The sequence below is a fragment of the Phalangium opilio genome, unplaced genomic scaffold, assembly GCF_054372755.1.
Source record: "Phalangium opilio isolate 3A_F unplaced genomic scaffold, DU_Popi_V2 ptg000079l_1, whole genome shotgun sequence".
Lineage (NCBI taxonomy): Eukaryota > Metazoa > Arthropoda > Arachnida > Opiliones > Phalangiidae > Phalangium > Phalangium opilio.
Window position 1 is genome coordinate 6,053,448 of NW_028324187.1, and position 16,466 is coordinate 6,069,913.

Here is a 16,466-nt window from a genome sequence, read left to right on the forward strand (position 1 = left end):
TAGCAATAAAGCCCTGAAATTGCTCAGTAATTGCCTATCTGTACTTCATGAATATTTATTTATATGTAGATAAAATCTAAGTGCTGGTGGTAATAAGGGAGTGAAATATCTAACCTATTAGTACCTTATGAATATTATTGGATAAATTAAGCGTAAACTCTTGTACTAAAGACGAGCACGGTCTACACTAGCACTTCATATTGGGCAGATTGAAAATTTCTCAGTAATTCCATGGAGAAAAGAGGTAAGATGGAGCGGTGAAGATGATGGGCGATCTTTTGCGGAGACAATGAAAATCTCCCAGTGCACCTCGCGCATACTCGCCCCTACTGTTTGTGGTAGGCGATTATTAAGCACTGCAGCGTACCACCATTATTTTTGTATCAGAACTAGCTTCTTTTTTAAGACAAAGGTGGCATTATCGACGTTGCTCTACTGTACGACCCTACCAAAACGCCATAAACAGGGGATGTTGGGTAAACTTCGTTGCCTTACATACTGCACCGTTATAGGTATGAAAAATACATCTCCATCCCTATATCCTTCGAACTAGCTTCTTTTTTAAGTCATAGGGGGCATCCTCGACGTTTCCCTACCGTTCGACCCTACCCTAACGCCATAAACTGAGGAGTGAGGATGATGGGAAAACTTAATTGCCTTACATACAACAGCGTTATAGGTATGAAAGCTACACCTCCATCACTCTCTCTCCTTCAAGTACCGTATACTTCTGCAGCCCAAAGTTAGGAATATTCATGGATATAATAAAGATGAATTCATGTAATAAAAGCATGATGGAATAGGTTTGCACGTTATTTATAGCGGGGCATGATGGGGGGGTTGTGTGTGGAGGGGGTCAAGGGACGGTCACGCAACGTTAAACCTCCGACTCGGATATACGGTAACGAAAAATAAAAGATCATATTTATTCGGGGAAAACGTCGCAATCGCAGCTTATACAAAGGAGATTTATGCGTGTTTGGAAATATTATCTAAAATAGCTAGAATGCATGGAGTGACTACTGCGTGGTGTTGTTGCAACGACTTGCATGGAAGGGCACCCATAGCCATAGCCAACGAACTACTTAATATAGATATTCTTTGGACCGTTTTTCCTGTTCCAAGTCCCTAACTTTCACTCAGAGTCGTTTAGAGCTTACTTTCCTCTTATCCATAGAAAGAGAAAATACGTCTAAAGCTACAGTTCCATATAACCATAAATAGGCTAAACTTGGTGGTTATATTCAATATAAGAATTTATATCTTTTAATACAGGGTATATCATAAGTTCATAAGATATGTTGGCCTTCCATAAGTTTGTTAATCTCTGGTAACTTAGAAACTGGAGCTTGTTATGAAGTGAGTGACGTAGGTCATAGATTAGAGGTAAAGCGACATACGCCTGGTGACTGGGGCGCTGTCAAAGGCTTAGTTTGTTAATCTCTGGTTACAAACTGGAGCTAGTCATGAATGAAGTGAGTGAGGCAGGTCTTAGATTCGAGGTAAAGCGACAACGCCTGGTGACTGGGGCGCTGTCAAAGGCTTAGTAATGAAGACTAAATAGGACCTAGATGGAATTAAGTCCTGCAAAATTAACCACCACCGAGTGTAGGACTTCAACCTTCAATTCTCGCTTGTCGTTCCGCTAGAACTAGTTGTCTCGAGTTGTAAGTCTCTCAGTAGCATTACGAAGTATAGGTTGTGTCATACTTATGGAAGGAACATATCTTAGAAAAATCTATTTTGAGTCTAAAATGTAACATCTATAACCTTTTGTCCTAAGCGGCTACACTAGAGAGAAAAAAATTGGTCGAGTTCCAAAAATATTTCCTACCCCCTTCCCCTCAACCTAAAGCCGCGGAACACGGACGCGGGTGCTTGAATCTAGTTCGGCCGTCTACCGCCACGAGAGTCTCACGTTTTGGAGGGAAAATTCAGAAACCGCTACCAGAGGGCCAACCGTTGGTGTCTTATCAAGAATATTCACTTTCGCCAAGTGTAGAATTTGGTTAGCTCAGTACTTCTAGTCTCATCTTACTTCTGTTAACACCATGTTTATATTCAATTCGCAAAGTGGGCTGGAGTGTCAGACTTATTCTTTATAAACTTACGGATATGGTTTAGGTCGGGAAAAACTAATATGGAAAAAAATTATTAAATTATTTTGAAATCCTTATTAGGTTAGGTTAACGAACCTTTTTGTAGGTCAGACCAAAATCGCTCTCAATGGTCAATGTTTAAATAAAGTTTAAAAACTTAATTTTAGGTTACGGTACCGGTAAATATTTTTCCACCGTTCATTTATTTACTTATCTTTTTCTTTTTTTGGCGTTTTTCCGAAGTTACTATCAGCCTTTAGGTGGTTTTTAATTCTATCGATTTGCTTTAATTATATTTTATTTAAAAATTAAACTTTTCTTTAAAAAAAGTAAATGGATTTAAATTTTAGGATTATGTTGAAAAATTATTCAGCTTCGGAGAAATTTTTATTCAATAGGTTTCGAGTTAAAAACGTTTTTTGTTGTTTATTAGTGGTGGCATTAATTCGGTTGCCCGAAGGCTATTTTACAGTATTTAGATTTAAATCAGGGCTAGAAATACTAGTTTGGAAGTTTTATTTTCTTTTTAAAACGTATTTTTCTAACTGAATTTTCACTTCAAGCGTAAGTAAAGTATGGCCCTAATAATCCAGTTTCTTAATAAATGCCAAGTTTCTTTTAAAAAGAATTTTTTTTTAAATCGAATATTTATTATTTAAATTATTTATTTCCATTGTACAGACTATATTTCTTAAGTTGCGGCAATGAAATTTTCAGGGAATAATCTACTGAATGTCTACTTTCCGAGGGTACTTTCAAAATTTTATTACCTACTTTAGATAAAAAGTTACGATCGCTTAAATATAGGTGTGACGCATATGGTTTTGTTTGTCAATTATTTTTTTTACTCAAATTTGAATACAATTATATTTTTAATTTATAATCTACTGAACGTCTATTTTCTAATGAAATTTTCAGAGAATAATCTACCGAATGTCTACTTTCCGAGGGTACTTTAAAATTTTTATTATCTAATTTAGATAAAAAGTTACGATTGGTTAAATATAGGTGTGACGCATATGTTTTGTTTAGCAATTAATTTGTTTACTCAAATTTGAGAACAATTATATTTCTAATTTATAATCAACTGAACGTCTATTTTCTAACGAAATTTTCAGGGAATAGTCTACCGAACATCTACTTCATACGTGTACTTTCAACTATTAATTATCTACTCTAGATCAAAAGTTATAACCACTTAAAAAACGGTATTAAAAGTGATCAATACAGTTTGCCTCCATAGACCTTAATAATTTCAAATTTGAGTTTATAATCTACCGAATATCTACCTCGAGTGAATATAATCTACCCAATATCTACTTTCGAATAACACTTTCAATTATTTTCTATCCACTCCAAATAAAAAGATACAATCAATTAAAGACTAAAACCGAAAAAAACTGACCCAAATATTTAATATTTATTTATCAAGCATATTGTTTCTCATTAAAAATAAGTATGATTGGCTATTAACATCTTAGTACTACCTCTTCTAATCGCTATCATTTGATGCCATTCCAAAAAGAAAAAGGGCCCGCGTTTTGAGAAACATGTAGGTAGGATTTATGCTATAAAACCAAATTACACTAGTTAAAAAAAGAAGAAAAAAAGGTTATGGGCGTCAGCCTTGAGGCCATTCTGGAAAAACTAGTCCTGTCCCTAATGAAGCTGCCTCAGCCAGTATTTGACTTGATTTACATATTAAAAGAGCTAGTAACTATAGAAAAAGGTGGAGTCCATGGTTATAACAACCCAAGGATGCGTAACCATGGTCGGTCTTCAACATCAACAATATTTTTTCAAATAACAATGGTGAAGAAGAGAGAGAAACACGATTCCAACGAATTATCTGACCAATGTCCGGTTGCTCTGTTTCCATCTTAAGAAACCACGTGACGTTTCTTATGGTTGAAGATAAAGTGTCAGTAAGGGTAAGGGCGCGTGCCGGGTCACGAGCATTCATGCACTGTTCATCTATAACTTGCAATGAAGTTAAACTCTAAACCCTAAAGGCTATATAGATTTATCACCAAGCAATTTAACCTAATTTTTAGAACATTTCTCTATTAACCGAGTTACAGCGGACAAATTAATGGGAAGACAGGGGGGAAGGACTTATCATGATTGATTATTATGATTAAATCGCGTAGGTTATATTTAATTTAGGGTTACACCTTACTTCCCCGAATATTAACGAATTGGGATGGAGAGAGAGAAAAAGATACTTATGTTGGGAATTGTTTTTAAGGATGACGTCATGACCAAGGACTTGTTCAACCACCCTGATATCCGAGAAAAGTCTTTCTTTATTTTAAAAAGACTCGAAAGTCATCCACGCGAGACATTAAGGAGACTTTAGCTTTTGGAAAAACAGAAAGGGGGAAAAATATGCCAAAAAATAAAAGAGACACCTCAAAGCCAGTTTACCCGAGAGATATATATGACCAATTATGTATGGATACATTGAATATTTGGAATATAGTTCAATGTTCTTTTCAAACCGATTAAGTTATTGGTTTTTAAGGCATTATGGTATTTGTATTTGTGCCACTTTCAAACTAGTAAATATATTAGTTCATGACACCAAAAGTCCATCAGTTATGCTCCATAAGTTGGTCTTTGGTAAGGTTACTGAGAGCTTGTCATGAAGTGACGTAGGTGAAACGTAATAGATTCAGGTAAAGCGACGCCTGGTGAGGCGCTGTCAAAGGCTTAGTACAGACTAAATAGGAAGGTGGGCTGAAAAACCGAGTGTAGTCAATTCTCTTGTCGTTCTCCAACTAGCTCTCAGTAAGTCCCAAGCATTACGAAGTGTCACGCTTATGGAACATATCTTATAAACTTATGATGACACCCATTATCAAATTCTATCACAGTGGAAGCCCACCTTACGTTAAAAAGTTTAATAAGTTTTAACCATGGATCGACCCTCTCGAGGATCCGCCCATCAGGAACCACTGATCTATAGAGGAAAGATAAACGAAGATTCTAGTCCATACGAGACGTATCCTCGATTAAATCTTAATTCTAGGTAAGCTACCAAATTCAAAAATTGAGAACGCCAGGTGAGATGGTATAAAAAAAATTAAATAAAATTGAATACAAGGTGTATATGGCTTTGAAAGGGAGGCCAAGTGGACCAATGGGGTTCCACCACGTTCCGCACCATTTCCAGGAAAGGCATAGCGTGAACGTAAATGGTCGATTTGTACAACCAAGATAGAAAAGGTATTCCTTTTTATTCCGAAAAGTGGGAGGGGGGGAAGTCAAGCAGCCGTAAGTCGTGACAAGCAATGACGCAATGGTCGACGGTCTATCCTTATTGGCGGGTAAAATTGTATAAGTATGTCTCGCGGTTTGTTAAGCCCCTGGGGAGATTTCGTTCAAAAAGGCAATTCTTCAAGCCAACTCGAGTCACTTTTCGCTTGGAAACGTAACTTTGTTCGTCGTCGTGTGTTTAGCGCTATAACAACTGCACCATGGCCCGACTCCTGCAAGTAGTGTCCGCTCTACTTCTGGTCGCCGCTTTAGCCATCGCCGCCCCGCAAGCGCCCAAACCGGATGCCGCCCCAAAACCAAGTGCCCCAGCAGCCGCTGGAGCTGCCCCCGAAGAACAAGGAACCGCCCAAGTTGGACTACCAGTCAGTACCAATTCTTTATAAAACTTTTTAGACCAGATTATAGATCAGATCCCCGTTACTCGTACGCATTGTGCTTTTTTCATACAATGTGTACGAGTGTACGTGATGATGTCCCTGTCAAAACTGATCCTCAAAGGACTAAAGTCATTTGAATTCAGGAGTTGGTGAATTGCAATTGCAAAGAAATTAATCGGCTCCTCAAAGGGCTAAAGACTTATTTGAATTCAGGAGTTGATGAATTAGAAAGAAATTCATCAGCTTCTCGAAGGACTAAAGATTCATTTGAATTCAGGAGTTGATGAATTAGAAAGAAATTCATCAGCTTCTCGAAGGACTAAAGATTCATTTGAATTCAGGAGTTGATGAATTAGAAAGAAATTCGTCAGCTTCTCGAAGGACTAAAGATTCATTTGAATTCAGGAGTCATTAGTTCCTCAGAGGACTAAAGACTCATTTGAATTCAGGAGTCATTAGTTCCTCAGAGGACTAAAGTCATTTGAATTCAGGAGTTCATGAATTAGAAAGAAATTCATCAGCTCCTCGAAGGACTAAAATCATTTGAATTCATGAGTTGATGAATTAAAAATAAATCCATCAACTCCTCAATGGATTAAAGACTCATTTGAATTCAGGAGTTGATGAATTAAAAATAAATCCATCAACTCCTCAATGGATTAAAGACTCATTTGAATTCAGGAGTTGATGAATTAAAAATAAATCGATCAGCTCCTCGAAGGACTAAAATCATTTGAAATTAGGATATGTTAAATTACAACGAAATTCCATATCAGATAGTCAATAAATACTTGAAATCGGGCCAACTCTAGCACTAAAACTGTAATCCTTTTATAATTTAGTCGTTTAAAATTCACTTTAAACCTTTCTATAGTTAGGGAAAAATATTTACATAAACACTTTAAAAATCCGTCTAAAATTTAAATTGCATATCTTCAACGGCGTACTTCAGCGCAACTTATAACGAGTTATTATAAACTTAGGCTAACAAGGAAGAGTATGTACCCTAAAAAAATGTTGTTATAAATGTACGCTACTAGACTTTTCTCAAAAATGAACCCTTTTTCGGGGAAAGCTATTTCAAATCGGGAACTTTAAAAGAGGAGGAAACCAGGAGGCAAAAGCGTGGCTCGTTATCGTTGTATCGTTATCGGTTTCACCCTCGAAAATAATATTATACAGTGCACTAATAGCGGGGTGCCGCCTTTAACTTCGTTATAGCCTATAGCCATTTATAATAGAGTGTCAGTATACCATATAGAAAGAGGTCGAATCTCCCAGACTAGTTAATCCGGATGACATAAATACTTTTAACTTAAAATTCAGGTCACAAAAACCACTTTTTTTTATGATGTTTATGGAAATCTGTTTCACTTAAATTTTATGGTGTATATTATTTTAAAGGAATAATATACACCCATCTACATTAAGCTCTTCGGTTATTTATACATTTTTATAAGGGATATCTCTTAGTTAATTAAGTTAATTAAAATAATTCACCAACCCATAATTTTATTTATTTATTTTCTTTAATTGCAGCAAATCGACTGGGGTTTGTGCCAAAACCTTCAACCTAAACCAGAAGAACGAGTAGGTTTTAAACTAAACTAAATTATATTTAATTTTACTTAAATTATATATATTTATTTATTTAATTACTAATTATTTATTTTTTTCTTGGGTTTATTTAATTAGGAATCTAAGCAATTAGTTATTCAAAAATGCTTGGGCGATATTCCAATCCCAGAAGGAAACATTACAGCTGTAAGTTTTGAAACCAAATTAATTTAGCATTAATTCTAAATTAAATTTATGGGAAATTCTTAATTAAAATTAACCGTCTAATTATTTTTAATTACAGAAACAAGCTGATACTCATCGCGAAGAAATCACTACTTGCGCCCTCAAGGCTGAAGGATGGGTAAGATATAATAATTAAAAGGTTTTTGTTGGAGAGTGAGGTCAAGCTTTGTTAATATCAAGAAGTGATATCTAGTTTATTGGGGAGAAGGTATAAATTCATTCATCCACATTTCTAGCTTTATCTCCAGTCCAAACGTATAGTAGGTCCGGAGTTAATCCCAGCCTCTAAATTACAACCAGCATCTCATTGGTTCTTGAAAATTGAAAGGGGGACTGGGACTATGGCGCGCGAATACTTAGGCATCTTATACCTTCTCCCTAATAAACTAGATATCACTTCTTGTTAATATGGTAGCGAGAATGTCATGTTTATTACGAAAATTGCCGGTGTTTCTTAGACCGTGAAACATTTTAATGTTCTTAATTTGGGTCAAGGGGATTTGTTTTGGTTCTACGGACAACAGTGTAAATGAAAAGAGGCTGCATGGTAACAACATATTAGGGTCAATCTTTTGGAAAAGGTGGCTAGGGTCAGTCGTGCGTATGGTCAGCCTGCCAGGCTATTAATGAAGTTTCAGTCGTGCATGTGAGGTTCTTAATGAAGGTTTTAATATATCTCATTAGAAGGAATAGCTAGAGGCACCGTGTCACTATTATCATTCCGTTGGTATAGCTTAATTAATTTAATTTAATGCTTATGTTAATTTTAACAGTTTAACGCTGATGGAAGTTACAAATTCGATAAGGCCAGACAAGAAATCAAGTCCAAGAAATTGTCCAAGGAAGTAAGTAGTCGAGTCTTATCTATTTTTTTCTTTATTTATTTCTATTTAAGTTTAATTAATTTTGATTGTTTAATTGCACTTAAAGATCGAAGCCTCCATTTTGCAACAACACGATGCTTGCCACAAGGAATCGGTAGGGAAAATTATTTCCAACTACAACACTGTGGTTTCCTACTACAAACACTTCCGTTTCTCTGATAATTTTACTAAAATTACATAAGTTTTCTTAATTGTAGAAGGAAATCCACTATAATATAGTAGAATCCTACTATCCTAGCTAGCTAACTAATTAAATTGTTTATTAATTTTAGCTTGAGAAATTCGAAAAGGAAATCGTTCAACAAGTCCAATTGTACCAAGCCTGTATGGATTACCATATTGCCAGAATTTGCAGGATTCAAGTTGTTGCCCCAGAAGGCTCCGAAGCTTCCCCTGATTATTACCAATAAATAAAACATAGACGTGAAATTTGACTTGTAAATACATAATTTTAAAGGTAATTTATAATTAAATTACTAATTAAAATTATTATTATCTAATTAACACGAATTAATTACTATTTTCAGATGGGTGCTAAAATAATTATTTTTAAATGACAAAGATATTTCTTGTTTAATTTTCCTAAAGTAAATAAAAATACTAAGTCGGTTTTAAATTTTTTACATCGTCAAATTTTAATGAATTCCAAAATTCCAAGTTTTTTGGAAATTATTAATTAGTAACCCGTTTTAATTTTTTTTAAATTAAAATTTCTAAATTATGGAAATGAAGATTTGTAACAGCGTGTGATCTCTCAAAGTCAGAAGTGTGTTTTCAAACATTTTTTTTAAATTTTTTTAATTGTTTTTCGTACGTTCTTATTGTAAAGAAAATAATTAGGTTTTTTTTAAATAAAAACGTATCAAAATCCAAACATCTGGACTCAACTTTTTTAAGTGTTATAACTCTGGTTCTATAAGAGATACGGCGAAATCCATTTAATACGTTATAACCCCAATCCTTTACTTTCGAACAATACTAATTACTTATGGTTACAACAATCAGTGTAACCAGAAGTGAGATGAGACTAGAAGTGAAGGGCTCTAGCATTGGTAATAGATCCTGGCATTAGTGAACAAATTTGAGGATTTTATGCCGCTTCCCACGCGCCTACACTACTGAGAAAAAAAATGGTCGAGTTCCAAAAAAACGTCTCACCCCCTTCCCCTCAACCTAAAGCCGCAAAACACGGACGCAAGTGCTTGAATCTAGTTCGGCCGTCTACCGCCGCGAGCGTCTCACGTTTTGGAGGGGAAATTCAGAAACCGCTACCAGAGGGCCAACCGCTCTTGTGTTATCAAGAATATTCACCTTCGCCGAGTGAAGAATTTGGTTAGCTCAGTACTTCTGGTCTCATCTCACTTCTGGTGTAACTTCATTCCTTATTGATACGAGCACACTCAGAGTGTCAGAACTTGAGTTTTTTAAGACGTTCAAGTAGGACTAAATCCTTCAAGTATACGATAGCTATATCCCTTCCCAATCCAACGATACTATACCGAGGGGCTGGTCACTCAGTATAATAGGTGTACATGGCTGTACCTTTGACTGTATCATAAGTTTATAAGATATGTTCCATTCCATAAGTATGACACTTTCTATACTTCGTAATGCTAGAGACTTACAGCTCGAGATAACTAGTTCGAGAACACCAAGCTAGAATTGACTTTGACACGCGGTTTTGCAGTCCATCTTCCTGTTTAGGCTGTATTAAGCCTTTGACAGAGACCTACTTGGGGTCGCTTTACAAGAATCTATGTCGCTTCACCTACGTCACTTCGTTAGAAGATCTCAGTAACCACTGACAAACTAATAGAACATTTTAAAAGCCCTTCCCTCGGCAGTGCTAAAGTGATTACACGTAATCGGTGAGCAGGAAATCTAACAGTGATTAGCCCCTCGTGCGATACTAAATACTTAGGGATTTCTTTTAAAGCGGGTCCGAAAATGAACTAGATGCTGTAATCTTTTTCTTTTGTTGTTATCTTTAACAAACAAGGTCCGATTTCGTAAAAGCAGCATTCAATTTCGAAGAGTTTACCCAGAAATTCTTGTTGCGAGCAATTACTCTAGTAACTGCTAGTGCAAATCCCCAGTTGGGAAAATATCAACTAACTTAGACCACGCAAACGAGAAAACTTTAAGGATCAACTTCGGACCAGAAGGACAACAAACTAGAAACATCGCCCGAGAGTTTAAGCAACCCTTTTATTCCTCTAGTTACGAATTGAACCCTCAAACTTCTTACTTAAACTGTCTATTAACGATAAAAAGAAATAATAAACCCAATTGGGTTGGTATAAGATTACATTGGAATGGAATGGACAAAGGACATATCCACTACAATTGTAAATAAAACAGAAGGACACTCAGTTAAAAATCATTAAGAGATTGAACGAAATTAATTCTTTCGTACCAGGGATAGATTTAATTTTAGAAGTAGGAATGGAGAACGGTTAGTAGTAAAGAGCCCCTCCCTCCAACACGTAACGAAAAGTTTAAATTATCTTATTGGCTCACTTAAACTACGTTTTGATGACGTTGCTGACGTGGACGGCGAAAAATACGAAATTCCTTTTTCCCTCTGTCGCTATGATCCCCCGCCTCTTCTTTCATACCCCCCCCCCTCCGTCCCGTGGAAGGGGGTCCGGGACTTTGACGCGCGCCCAGATTACTCTGTTCTCCATTCCTACTTCTAAAATTAAATCTATCCCTGTTCTTACCGAAATATTAAACAACGTAAAACTATTAACCTTTCAAACGATCAATTTTTCTATAATATGAAAGTTTTAAAACTTTCTAGTTCAACTAAAAGGCAGGGCTTAATTCCTTAAGTACACAATATTATTCTTGAAGAGAATATTTGAGTCTAGGACTAACTTAATAAAACTTTAAGAAGATATGACAGATCAATATATAGGATATTTCCTAGAAATAATAGAACCCTACCCAGTTCAATTTATTATAACCAGGGATAGATTTAATTTTTAAAGTAGGAATGGAGAACAGAGTAATGTGGGTGCGCGTCAAAGTCCCGGACCCCCTTCCACGGGACGGAGGGGTATGAAAGAAGAGGCGGGGCGTCATAGCGACAGAGGTAAAAAGGAATAACGACACAATTTTTCGCCGTCCCCGTCAGCAACGTCATCAAAACGTAGTTTAAGTCAGCCAATAAGATAATTTAAACTTTTCGTTACGAGTTGGAGGGAGGGGCTCTATACTGGTCTATGAGTCGGAATAACTGAAGTAAATACTAACCGTTAGACTCCATTCCTACTTCTAAAATTAAATCTATCCCTGTTATAACTATACCTATTCAAAATTATAGATTTATCCATCGGAATCCGAAGGAACACCGAGTGACCGAGGTCTTGGTAGAACACAACGTCATCCCTCTAAAGAAAAGCCCCTTATATTTTGATATATATCTATGACATAAACGCACCACACACAATGGAACGTGCTTTTATTTACAGGCCAATAAAATCCTTTTACAAGCACTCAAAAGCTTTCGTGTTTCTTCACCAAAACCTTTTAAGATTTTGGTATTAAAGTCTTTCTTTATACCGGAAGAGATTTTGAACTGTTACCTTAAGTGTATTGGCGCAATTCTTTTGTAAGAACGACCTTGCACGTGGTTAATTAAGATTTAATTGTCCCTTGCATAGGGAGTAACTCGGTTCTTACACGCTTTTAAAAGAAAGGTTTACCAAACCGCAAAAAATTAAAATAACATCAGTTATCGATTAAATTGTCCTTTGTATTATTTTCTTAGTATAGGAACCATTGTTATTTTAGAGTAGTATAGTTCTGTTAGCAAAACATTTGCAAACGTAATAGGTTGGTAGTACCATCAAAATTAAGGTTAACCATAATCTGGTTCTAAGCTCAAAATAACTGTGATTTCCGTTTTTTGGCCAGCACGGTATTCGTGTCTTTATCGTTGTAAAGATGAGTTCTACTTGTACTGGCAGTTCTACCGCGAGGAACGCCGTGTGTTGACAAGGTCAGAGAGTCATTAGTGGTATCATTTCTATTAATTCGGTAACAAGTACGACACAATAACGTTTCCATAAACAATCGTTTAAAACGTCGTCCGAAAATGCAATAAATTACAAAGTTAATCGAGGAATTTATGACGACTAAAAAATTGGAGAATGGTATAAGTATCTCGATGGTGACGTTGCAATACTCTAAGATATTAACGACCAACCCTAAGGCGTTACATAAAAAGAAGACGGCCACGACACTGAGTAACATGGCAGCCATGGACATTTCGCGCCTTTGATGACGTGACAATGTCCGGCGATCGTGATTGGCTTTACGGACAGTTTTCCAAATGGCCACGTTTAAAAACGCCAGAATTACGAAGGGTATAAAATATATGAAGAATAAGTACAACCAGATGTAATACACTTCAATGTATACCTTGTTCTTTCGAAACTCGGTAGGTTGTATGGTTAAAACGGTTTCGTTCGTGATACCATCGATGACGTAAACCTGATTGGCCTCGAAGAAACGCGGTAAATTGTAAACGATTGACAATACAAGTACTAACGCGTTGTAAAACTTCGCGTTGCGATGCGTACATAAAGATCGGGCTTTTAAAGGATAGCACACGGCCACGAACCGTTCCACCGTCACGGCAACAGTCGACCAAATTGAACCAGTTTGAAAAATTAATCCTAACGGGTACACCACCGGTAAGATCCTCGGGTACAAGTACCACGAGTAAAAACTGAAGAATTTAATGGATTTACTCAAACTTCGCAACCCTAACATCAAAATCGCCGAAGCTAAAACACCCAAGTCGAAAGCGGCTAACGCTTGAAGGACACAATTGACAGATGAACGCATACTTGGACGTGACATAACCGTTAATGAAACCGCGTTACCGACTATTCCGATCAAGGAGAAACTTGTCAGCATAAAACCAGATACGAGTACTTGTAACGCGTCATTATCATCCCTTAAATCCTGCTCAAGTACTGTTCTTTGAGTACTTTGCGAGTAGTTTACGGATAAGCTCAGTATTTCTGAGTTGGTTACGTTTTCCATTATGCAGCAACGAGCATCGCGACTAACGCTTCAATCCAACTGGTGGTTGTTGGGGTCTCCGAGGCAATCTAACGGGACATATCCAGGGACACTTTCTCTCCGAGTATCTATCTAAACATCGCGGGATTTTCTGCCTGGCGCGCTTTGATAGCTTGGGCATGCGCCCTAGTTTCTTTGAAAAGTCATAGGATATCTTTGTGTATACAGATTCAGTTTCGGGAAATTACTACGGTTTGCTTCCCTCAAGGGAATAGACACTACCAAAAACTCGCTTAAAATCATCGCACTACATTAATATTCCACGGATTCCAATTTCCTGAACTCTCGAGTTTGTGTGTAGCCCCTCGGGTTTGGTTTAATTTGGGGGGATTGGAAAAGTATATATTTAGAAACCGGAGTAAAATATTTAAATTGTAATCAAAAAAGTTTTAATAAGTTTAACTTTAGGTATTCGATATTATAATTATGGGGTAATATTTTTTTAAATAATTAAAATGATGACGGAATCAATCAATTAATAAAGCTTAATGGCAGTCGTTGAGTTACATGTACTTAACGAACAAAGGACAAAGTTATAACGCAGGCGAATATGTAAATTAGGAAAATTAACTCCCCCATTTTTTTTTGTACGCGAAGATCCATTTTTCTTTGAACTAGTGTATTAATAACATTTGCATAAATCGATAACCATTTCTTCCCCATGCAAGCGCTCTGGTTTATCTGGCAAAAACTACCTGTAATATATTCGGAATATTCTTAACTTTTGTTCAAGATAATTCTCTAGTAATTAGGTCCCGAAGGAACCTGACAGTTTAATGCTCTTTTGAGTAAAGGCTCAAGTTGCAGGCCTAATAATATTGTTTCTAATTTTACCGCGTCACTCATTCGGACTTCGGAGTAATGGCACCCGATACTATCTCTTTATAGGGAACAATAACATCAAAACCGGAGGAGACGCCATTTCAATCAAAATTTCATTATCTCCATTGCAACTTAATCCATCCCTATTCATTAACTCCGTTCGGACAACATTGACGTGTACCGTATTTACTTATTCCGACAAAGATTCGTAGCGGGGTAAAATTTATGCAAATTACCTGTCACTATTATAATTATGATAACCACGATGGCAACCATTGTTAACTCCCGCTATGTGATATTGTAAGCTCTTAAGCCTATTTTAGGCCTAACTTCCGTTTAGAATTGAAAAAAAAAATAAATGCAATAGTTATTAGGCATAAAACCTTCGAATGAGCGGCTTCTACAACAGGTTCTAACCCAAGGCTTAATCAAAGAGCGGGGAATCTAGGATCAAGTGTTTACCGTACGTTCACAAAGGAAAAGCCCTTAACGTTAATACTTATTCTAGACTAAACTTTAATAGCGATTCGAACAAAACTAGGCAGATAATAAACATAATTAGGCTTACCAATTGATTATAGAATTAATTATTGTTGAGCGATGTGGAGAAGGGCAGCATGACAACCAGCGATTTGAAATGAAGGATCTTTGACCTACCATGGCCTACTTAGCTTCCCGCCAAAAAAATTATTCCAAGTTGGCCATGGACCAAACGAACCGGAAATCAACCAATTTTAGATTTCGATATTTTAATTTTGCTAAATTTTTCATTTAATTAATATCCCAAATAAAATAGTATTCCCAATTTAAAAATTTCTCATTTGGATGAGCTGCTAACCCTATGCCCGCCCCTCCCCACAGGACCACGTGGTCCACCTTACCCGTTTCTGACGTCACTAAAAGACTATAGGATCCAAAGGGGAAATTATAAAGCAAAGTCAACTGCCAGGGTCCATTCACAAATGAATTGATTCACAACAACAAGAAATCTTTGTAATATTTCTAAGGAATTTTATTAACGGAAACATGATTAAAGAAACACCAAATCAGACAAGGCTGAGGTTTCTAATTATTTGTAACAGACATTATTAGGATGGTACAATAAAAAATTAAGAAAAACAAAATTAATTCATTAAATTTCTTTCTTGAATTTGTGGGAGTTTGGGTTAAACTTTTACGCTGTTCTTAGGATAATGTGACATCCAGAATCAGTTTTTATTGGCTGACTTAATTCTCCAACATTGAGAGCAAAGGAAGCTTCTTCAAAGGGTTTTTGCATAGCACCTTTAAATAGTTTTAAATATAATATTTTATTGTAGTTCTTAAAGACAGTAAAATTCAAACTAACCTCTGCCAAAGACGCCCAAGTCACCTCCCTTTCTAGCAGAACTGCAGTCACTGTATTTTGAAGCCATATCTGCAAAAGTGGATTTTTCCGAAGAGATTTCTTCCCTATATTCTGAAACAACCATTTAGCCGTGTTATATATAACACGATTCATTTGATCATATCTAACAAAGAAACCTTTTAAAAGGGTCATCGCTTCTTCTTCCGTTCTGGTTATGACCTCCTCTCTCCAGGAGGAAGGTCGTCTGGAATTTTTATGCTTCACAAGCAAGTGACTACAACGAACTTGGTCTTTATCAACTCCACCCGATGATTCTTTTTCTGCTGGCTTTGTAGGCCTCTCCCATTGACTGTCTTTCGTGTATAAGTTAAGATAATAAGTTTGTCCTAAAAGAAGCGTAAATTAACTTTGATAATTAAGTTTTTAATCGTTAATCTAACCAGTTGAACGGCTTAAACGTTGCTCCCATCCTTGAGGTAGGGCTTCCTCGTCAGACATCTTCAGTAATATTGACTAAGCCTTGGCTTTGAAAGTTATTTTTTGTTTTAATGATTACTTTCAGCTTTTTGAATTTTAAATTTACCAATAAAATATGAATAATTACTTACAAATTGATCTAAATTCGTCGAAATTTTTGCTATATAGGCGATTATTTCATTTCTTTAATAATTTTTAAACAGATGCAGCTTAAAATCGATATCGCTGCCGAACGTATAAACAGCCAACCGGTTGTAAGCTTGATTGGTTGATTCGGGCG

The 16,466-nt window shown here is 36.3% G+C and overlaps 3 protein-coding genes across 3 annotated transcripts; 1 reads left to right on the forward strand and 2 right to left on the reverse strand.

Annotated features, from left to right (window-relative positions):
* The first annotated feature begins 5,425 nt into the window (after window positions 1-5,425).
* On the forward strand, window positions 5,426-9,316 carry LOC149654442 (uncharacterized). Its single transcript, XM_089845202.1, has 8 exons — window positions 5,426-5,740; window positions 7,295-7,345; window positions 7,451-7,519; window positions 7,617-7,676; window positions 8,332-8,403; window positions 8,489-8,536; window positions 8,715-8,899; window positions 8,970-9,316. Exons 1-7 carry the CDS (start codon window positions 5,579-5,581, stop codon window positions 8,850-8,852), a joined length of 600 nt encoding a protein of 199 aa, XP_089701328.1. The 5' UTR covers window positions 5,426-5,578; the 3' UTR covers window positions 8,853-8,899; window positions 8,970-9,316.
* A 2,923-nt stretch (window positions 9,317-12,239) lies between these two features.
* On the reverse strand, window positions 12,240-13,890 carry LOC149654443 (FMRFamide receptor-like). The gene has a single exon (XM_089845203.1). The coding sequence runs from the start codon at window positions 13,498-13,500 to the stop codon at window positions 12,331-12,333; it is 1,170 nt and encodes a 389-aa protein (XP_089701329.1). The 5' UTR covers window positions 13,501-13,890; the 3' UTR covers window positions 12,240-12,330.
* Window positions 13,891-15,349: 1,459 nt separating this feature from the next.
* On the reverse strand, window positions 15,350-16,465 carry LOC149654444 (putative peptidyl-prolyl cis-trans isomerase dodo). The gene is made up of 5 exons (XM_089846006.1): window positions 16,318-16,465; window positions 16,150-16,233; window positions 15,886-16,095; window positions 15,710-15,820; window positions 15,350-15,645 (listed from the first exon to the last, which is right to left on the reverse strand). Exons 2-5 carry the CDS (start codon window positions 16,205-16,207, stop codon window positions 15,536-15,538), a joined length of 489 nt encoding a protein of 162 aa, XP_089702132.1. The 5' UTR covers window positions 16,208-16,233; window positions 16,318-16,465; the 3' UTR covers window positions 15,350-15,535.
* Between the last annotated feature and the right edge of the window lies 1 nt (window position 16,466).